The sequence below is a fragment of the Cariama cristata genome, unplaced genomic scaffold (assembly GCF_000690535.1).
Source record: "Cariama cristata isolate BGI_N322 unplaced genomic scaffold, ASM69053v1 scaffold1888, whole genome shotgun sequence".
Taxonomy (NCBI): domain Eukaryota; kingdom Metazoa; phylum Chordata; class Aves; order Cariamiformes; family Cariamidae; genus Cariama; species Cariama cristata.
The window spans coordinates 15,868-24,145 of record NW_009631453.1 but is presented as its reverse complement, the minus strand read 5'-3'; the positions used below and the strand labels follow the sequence as shown (position 1 = coordinate 24,145).

The 8,278-nt window shown below is 48.4% G+C and overlaps 1 protein-coding gene across 1 annotated transcript in view; it reads left to right on the top strand.

Annotated features, from left to right (window-relative positions):
- The first annotated feature begins 724 nt into the window (after positions 1-724).
- LOC104166120 (sialic acid-binding Ig-like lectin 15) overlaps positions 725-8,278 on the top strand; it is an 8,168-nt gene continuing 614 nt past the window's right edge. Inside the window, exons 1-4 of the mRNA XM_009705949.1 lie at positions 725-815; positions 1,987-2,370; positions 5,055-5,414; positions 6,420-6,450. Coding sequence (XP_009704251.1) covers positions 725-815; positions 1,987-2,370; positions 5,055-5,414; positions 6,420-6,450 — 866 coding nt within the window. The remainder of the gene's footprint in view (positions 816-1,986; positions 2,371-5,054; positions 5,415-6,419; positions 6,451-8,278) is intronic.

Genomic DNA, 8,278 nt, shown 5'->3' with positions numbered 1-8,278 from the left:
CTGACAACTACCTCCACTCATAACCTAGGTAAACTGTTTCCATAGAAATGGGTGGAGCTGGTAAGTCCAGCTTAAGTTAAAATAAGAAGCACTTATTTTTAACATTATTTCTCACACAGAAAGCAAGGGGATGTTTATGTACTAAAAAGAATGTGCTTTGCTTAAGATTTAAAAAAAAAACAAAACAAAACAAAAGGAATCAAACACACAAACCGAAAATGTAGCAGAGAAAACCAAATCATGTACTCAAAAGCACATGATCTGTAGTTCTCCAAAAGTAAGGGTTACAGTGACATGCTGTAAAATAACCAAAGTAATATGAAATAAACTAGAAAGCAATAGCTTTTTCTGTTTTCACTGCCAAGTCCTTGTGCTCAAAGTCCATGAGCTTCCTGCAGCATCTGTGGCCATGTAGCCTTGTATATTAGATTACCTAGGCTGCAAAAGGTACTTACAGCGTTATAATGCATGACAAGGCAGCCCGACTCCAGATCTCAGTAATCAAAATACTGGCTTGGCGTTGATTCCAGATAAATAACTTAATGCCAGAGAACCGGTCCTACATTGGCCTATGTCCATTGTGCAGTGCACGACAGATTAAGGTATTGTCAAGTATTATGGAGAACAGACATATGAAACAAGCAACAAATCTTATCTTAGAGTTTACACGAGTAACCTGACAGCTGAATGCCCACAGATCACAGTGAAGCCAGCTAGACCAGGGATGGGTGGCAATCACTTACAGGACACCTTTACATTTTTGCAGTTATTCTCAGCTATTGAAGTGAAAGTTCCTGATTTAATGAAGCCATCAGGTGAGTTTTATAAGACAGGAACATAGCCACAGATGTTCCTGAAGCCACAATCTGTTGCTACAGCTGTTGCAATTAGGAAGACAGTGGATAAATACACATATCTATATGAAAAGCATTGTCTACAGGTACTGTTTGTTGGTGCTGTTGGTTCCTGGGGAAGAGAAATGGATGTGACATTGAGTTTTCCATATGTACTTCAAAGATGGGGAGTGTCCATTCAGGTGAAGGCTGTTTTCATCACTGGACAAAAATGATCAGACTGGGTCTAGTGGCAGTGAGGTTCAGCTCCCCAAACCGCCTTAGGATTTACTGTGACCAAAGCTGGCCAAGAGAGAAAAATCCCAATTGTTTATGACACCTCAGCTAGAAAACTCAGAATTTCCCCCGCCGTGACACCAGGACAAGGCCTGTCTGGGAAGATGCTGGCAGCTAGAGTCCACACAGTGACAACCTGCTCTGCTAACAAGGAGATGCTTTCTGTACTGTCAAAGGTATCCCTCCTTCCTACGACAGCAGTTGATACAAGGAACTTGCTTGTTCTCGCCAGCCTTCGTAAGATGAGTATCTTCAAGACCTGATTCTGTCACGGCTTACGATTAAGATGCTACTTTGTGATGACAGCAGCATTGATTGTTAGAAACGTCAGCAGTTATTAATGCAACCACCAACTCATTAGTGTAACAAATACTGTATCGTAGGAGTGCGTGTGTGCATGCACTCAAACACAGGGCTGCTACGCTTACTGCACTTCAGTGCCTAAAGCCACCAGATTTCTGAATACATGCAAAACTTCTCTCTTTTTTAAAAAAAAAAATAAAAGTCCATTCCTCCAAGCACATAAATCTCCATTAACTGCAAAAGACCGTTATACAACTCAAGGTGCTATTGTTCAATTGACAAACAAGAGGCCTGCCTAGGAATTAAGTCACTTTCAACATGAGCGAGTCTGTCCCCTGGGCTCTGCTGCAGGCTGGAACCAAATCCAGCCACAGTAACTGGGCTGTGCAATCATCTCCAAGTGCTCAGCGAGAACACCAAGCAGCACAGGGCCCACCACAGGAACACAGCATCCATTTTCCAACCAACAACAGAGCAGATGCAGGAAGGATGCCCCATTCCCCTCATAAACATTCCCCATAAAGCAGTCTTGATCATCTCTTTTTGTTTCTAGGTGTGCAGTCCAATGGTTGGTCCGTTCACGTACCATCTGATGTTACTGGTGAACTTGGGAAGATGGTTATCCTGCCCTGTACTTTCACACATCCCTACAAAACATTTGACCGGACCCTCACCGCCATTTGGAGGATCAAGGAACCTTACAACGGCACAATAGTTTTCAAGTGCATCAGTCAGAGTACCAGCGAGCTTTGTAAGACTGCCATCAGCTACAAAAACAAATATAAACTCCTTGGCAACCCCCGGCACAAGGACCTTTCCATCAGGATTGACAATCTGACCTGGAGTGACAGCGAGAGATACTTCTGCCGGGTAGAGTTGTCCGGAGATATCCACGACAAGTATGAAAGCAGGCATGGGATAAAGCTGCATTTAATTGGTAAGTGGGCACGAGAGCCAAAGGAGGCAAAGCCACCCCGTAGCAAAGCGAGAACCACAAGATGTGGAAACTGATGATATGGTAACAGAAGTTGACCTGAGACGGTCTTCCAAAGGGTAGGCTTTTCCAGCCCTGTTGATAGTTTACAATATTTGGGCAGGGAATATTCATTGCCTTCCACAGTCTTCCAGTATAAGGCAACGAACACAATGCAGGGAAGGGAATAGGAACAAAACCGGTAAGGAAATAGACAGGCTCTGGCTGCTGGGGTAAGAGCCAGCCAAGTCCTGGGCATCCCACGTTGTCCCTGAGACACAGGATCTGTGCAGGCAGCAGAGAGGTAAGCTGGGCTGAGCAGCCCATGGGGTGGGGTTGAAGACATCCTCTCCAACAGGATAGGCTGGGTGCTGAGCACATGTTAGCAAATATAAGCACAAGAAGGCCTGGATGGTAACAGCGGATTGGAAATACAAAGATACCTGGTAGCCACGTGCCACAGGTCCAAACTCCTCTGGAGTAGGAAACATTAAGTACAAAGAGCCTGAAAATCAAGCTTGGATCAACAAATATCAAAACGCTTATCCCATCTCTCAGGGTGCACTCACAGATCAAGGGAATGCTAGGAGACACAGGTGACCTTGGGAACTGACTCCGACCTTACCCATGCATGCAAAGGTGCCATGTGTTGGATAATTTTGCTTATGAAGTGAAACAGCCTTACGCCTGCTGTGCACTGTGGGCATCCAGGTAGGACCCAAGGATGAGCTTGGTTACTTCTTGGGAAGTTCTGTGCAGTCGAGGCTCTCCTTTACTTGGAGCAGCTCCTAAACACCCACAGACACGGCACGAACAGGGCAGGATGGCAGCAAGATCTGTCTGTCAGGGGCTGCCTGGATTTTAACACCACAGGAATGGTAACATAGAATCATAGAATCATTGTGGTCGGAAGAGATCTTAAAGATCATCAAGTCCAGTCCAACCTTCTACCCAACGTCACCATGCCCACTAAACTGTGTCTCAAAGTGCCACATCTAAAATTTTTTGAACGCCTCCAGGGATGGTGACTCCACCACCTCCCTGGGGAGCCCGTTCCAATGCCTAACAACTCTTACAGTGAAGAAATTCTTCCTAATATCCAACCTGAACCTCCCCTGGCACAACTTGAGACACAGACAGATATTGTACCCAGGTTGCACTCTGCTTTGGGAATGGACCCTGACAGTATGAATGGGAGGGGTTAAATAATGCTTAAAAAGTTAATTTAAACACCAAAACACACAGACACATGACACACAACTAACACATCTAGCTTTCTTATGGATCAGTCCTCCCTCGTGAACTCCTCCTGCATTATATAGACAACGGGGAGAACGTGCTGCAGGTGGTTGCAAGCTATATATATACACACACACACTTGTAGTCTAGCCTGACAAAAAGTGAAATCAATATTGAACTCCTGCTTTTCCTCCGTGAGGACAATCATCTAGTTCCCATTCAGTTTTCACAGCGCCTTTAGGAATCAAATACATTAAACGGGTCAACATGCCCAGGAGAAGATCGATGGGTAAGACAAGTTTGCTGATATCAGCTACGCTTCCTTAGCAGACTAGACCAAAGATGACACATTCAACAGCACGTCTCTGAACATTTTGCATCCCCCGAATGATCTTTACCATTGTTCATTCAGTCACACAATCCCATACGCTACAAATACAGGATACAAAGTTAGCGGCCCTATCTTGGATCGGTGTGTTACCTCCCAAAGCAACCAGGAACCTACACCAGCTGTTGGGTGGTCACTACAGAGTTGGAGAAAAACATCAAAAATAGGTCATAGCAAGGAGTGTACATGTTCCCTGACAGTAATTTGCCACATCTCGCAAGTCTCAGGCACTGAGGAAAGGGCTCATACAAATGGATCCATCCACGTGTGCTCTGGAGGTGAGAGACCAAAGGAACAGCCATGAGACACAGACTCAATTTGGTTGGAAGAGACCTCTGGGATCATCGAGTCCAACCTTTGCCCTAACACCACCATGCAACTAGACCATGGCACTAAGTGTCACCTCCAGTCTTTTCTTAAACCCCTCCAGGGATGGTGACTCCACCACCTCCCTGGGCAGCCCATTCCAATGCCTCACAACCCCTTCTGTGAAGAAACGCCTCCTAATGTCTAATCTAACTTCCAGGAGAACACCATGGTTGCCTTGTCCTGGACCATGTGCAGATGCAGCCAGTCCAAAAGGTCACCAGCTGCACCTGCACCTATGTCACGGACAGCACGGGGCTGTGATTCACGGTGCAATTACAGAAAGCAACCCATCTTCACAGATGATTGCCCTGCTACAGCACAGTGTCTCTGCCTTCTGCCACCATGGAAGGTCACAACAGCTGAAGTTGACTGAAGCTCAGAAAACTGTGTGAGACATTACAGGGATAACACACAAATAGAGTACACTTCCTTGCACCCAGGCTTTGCTGGGTGAATCCCTTTGCTCCTCCATCCAACACAGGCAGGTAAAGAAAGTGCTGAGAAAAACAAGGAAGGGGAGGCTTGATCCCAACGTCACCCTGATACAACACGCTGAGGGTCCACCAAGACCAAGAGCTTATTCCAGGTAATTTGTGGTAGATCTGCCTTTGGAGCCTGACGCACTTTCCCTCTCCTGTTATGATTTCTGCAGCTGCTCCCAGGATCATTAACATCACCGTGAGCTCCAATGGGGATCGCACCTTCCAGGCACGCTGCACTGCCGAAGGGGAGCCGGTGCCTGCTCTGACCTGGACCGGACCACCCTACAGCAACCTCACCTCCATCACCAGTATGAACCACCGTGTCACCAAGGAGCTCCAGTACCTGACCCACGATGGAAAATACACCTGTACTGCAGTCAACAGCCATGGGAGAGCAGAGGGGGCTGTGTACTTCTATAAATTCAAAGCATCCAACAGCTCCTCCTTCCTGATCCTGATCTTTGTGCCGCTGGGAATTAAAGTGCTTGTTTTGCTGGTGATACTGAGCTTCACTGTTTTCTCAAGAGGAGGTACGTATCACTATTTCCCTTCGTAGTCTTCCTCCATCAGACTTGTAACCAGCAATGGGATGCAGCAGATAAAGTTGGATTTGTTTGGGGTTGGGTTTTTGAATGATTTTTTTGATTTTTCCACTGTAGAAGGTCATTTCTAATGGGAAATCCAAGACATAACTCCTGGCTGGCTGGTCACAGCCTGTGGACAGGAGGTCTCCTTCGGGAAGTGACCTTTGAAAAGACAGAGGGCGTAGGAGTTTCCCAGTGCCCGGGAAACGCCAATAAACTAACAAATGGGCAATTAGCAGCGAACCTGCTGCCTATGCAACCAGATTTTATTTTTTTTTTCCTTCAAGCAGACTAATTACTACCTCCTCCCCTGTAGCGCATGGACAGAACTTACCTTTGTTGCATCCCACGCAACAGTTTAATCTCCGGGGGTGGACATCCTTGCTTTACAACCACCCCTCTTGGTCCCCCAAGCTTTCCTACCCAGGTGCTTCCCCATCATTAGTGAAATCTCACCTCCCAGTCACACCAAGGCCATGAGAGCAGGGAAACCCCAGCTCATAGGAGAGGAGAATCAGCTCACAGACTGAGGGATACCTGCCAAAAAGCCTAGAGGCTGCTGGTCCCCAGCCCACCACCACTGCTGTGTGATGGCACAGGGAGGAGGGGACCAGGAGGGACTCCAGGCTCTGCCTCTCAGGTTGGATGAGACGTCACATCACCATGACTCATCTGTAGAGACAGTCTGATGTCAATACTCTGCGAAAGCCACCACTTGTCTCGAACTGTAGCAGTTGTAAGACCAACCAGAAATGCTTTGCTCCTTATATTCCAGTGCCTAATTTCCACCCCCATGAAGAAGACCACACATCTCACAAAAAGCCTTCTCCCCATTCACTGGAGTGCCACAGTCACACTCCAGTGCAGCTTTCTGACAGCTCTAGGTCAGTCCTGGCTTCCCAGCTCACTCTGACCACATTGTTAATCCACATCTTCCTTCCCACTTCACAGGTCCCTCCACTGCTCCACCCAGCCTGGCCCGGTAAGGATGCCTTGCCTTCTACTCATATTATCCAGCAGCAGGGTGGAGATGGCCAATGAGAGAAATGCAACATGTCCTTGGTCTTGGTAACAATCTTCTGGCCTCAGAGCAGGCTCCTGGGACAAGAACAGGGTTGGGTTGATGGCCAGGCAAGCCAGTGTGAGGGATCAAGGCTTGGGCACTGCTGGGAGGAGGCTCTGTTTGGGGACAGCTGATGTGAGGGCAAGGGACTGGGGCAGGAGATGGAGAGACCATGACACGCGGATGTTGCAGCAGTAAAGGGCTAGCAGAAGTTTAGGGGGGCCATAAGCCCAGAGTGTGATAGGAAGCCACATTAATCACAGATTGGTCAGGGTTGGCAGGGACCTCTGGAGACCACCCAGTCCAACCCCCTGCCAAAGCAGGGTCACCTACAGCAGTTGCACAGGATCATGTCCAGGTGGGTTTTGAATATCTCCAGAGAAGGAGACTCCACAACCTCTCTGGCCAGCCTGTGCCAGTACTCGGTCTCCCTCAAACTACAGAAGTTCTTCCTCACATTCAGGTGGAACTTGCTGAGTGTCCATTGGTGCCCGTTGCCCCTTAACCTGTCGCTGGGCACCACTGAAAAGTCTGGTCCCATCCTCTTGACACCCACCCTTAAGGTATTGATAAGCATTGATGATATTCCCCTCTCAGTCTTCTCTTCTCCAGCCTGAATAGACCCCGTGCCCTCAGCCTTTCCTCATCAGGGAGATGCTCCAGTCCCCTCATTATCTTCACTGCTTTCCGCTGGACTCTCTCCAGTAGTTCCTTGTCTGTTTTGAACTGGAGAGACCAGAACTGGACCCAGTACTCCAGCTGCGGCCTCACCAGGGCAGAGCAGAGGGAGAAGAGAACCTCCCTCAACCTGCTGGCCACACTCTTCCTCATGCATCCCAAGGTCTCATTGGCCTTCTCGGCCATGAGGGTACATTGCTGGCTCAGGGGTAACTTGTTGTCCCCCAGCACTCCCAGGTCCTCCTCTGTGGAGCTGCTCTCTAGCAGGTCACCCCCCAGCCTGTACTGGTCCATGGGGTTATTCCTCCCCAGGTGCAGGACCCTACACTTGCCCTTGTTGAACTTCATCAGGTTCCTCTCCATCCAACTCTCCAGCCTGTCCAGGTCTCGCTGAATGGCAGCGCAGCCTTTCCGTGCATCAGCTGCTCCTCCCAGTTCTGTACCATCAGCGAACTGGGCACATTCCCATCCCTTCATCCAGGTTGCTGATGAGTAGGTTAAACAAGACTGGAGCCAGAACTGACCCCTGGGGAACACCACCAGCTCCAGGCCTCCAACTAGGCTCTGTGCTGCTGATCACAACCCTTAAACTAGCAAAAGAACCACCCACCCAAGGGACAGGTAAGGGGAAGAGGCTGGGATGGGGTCTGTACCCCAGTCTCTAACAGAGCAGAAGAGTACCCACACCAAAGCTGATGAGCTCTGCCAAGTGTGGAAGAAGGTACAGAGATACCAAACAGCCCACCTCAGAGCCAGCTCAGGGGTGGCAGGGCCCAATTCTTTGGCTGACATCCATACCACGCTCCCACCACACCCTTGGCACTTCCCATTACCCAGCACAACACTGATCTTGGACACTCCTGACAGCTGTGGTGGCCAAGCTAGAAAAGGATGGAAGAAAAAAGAAAAAAACACCAAACTAAAAATCAAAACCAATCCTTAGGCTAAACCTAAAGAAGCTGTATCTGAGGTCAGGATAATTATATCCACCTAGGGCTGTTCCCTTCCAATCTGAGTTATCCCTATGCGGTGTCTCCTTCCCTCACCTTACCCAAGAAAGATGGTCATT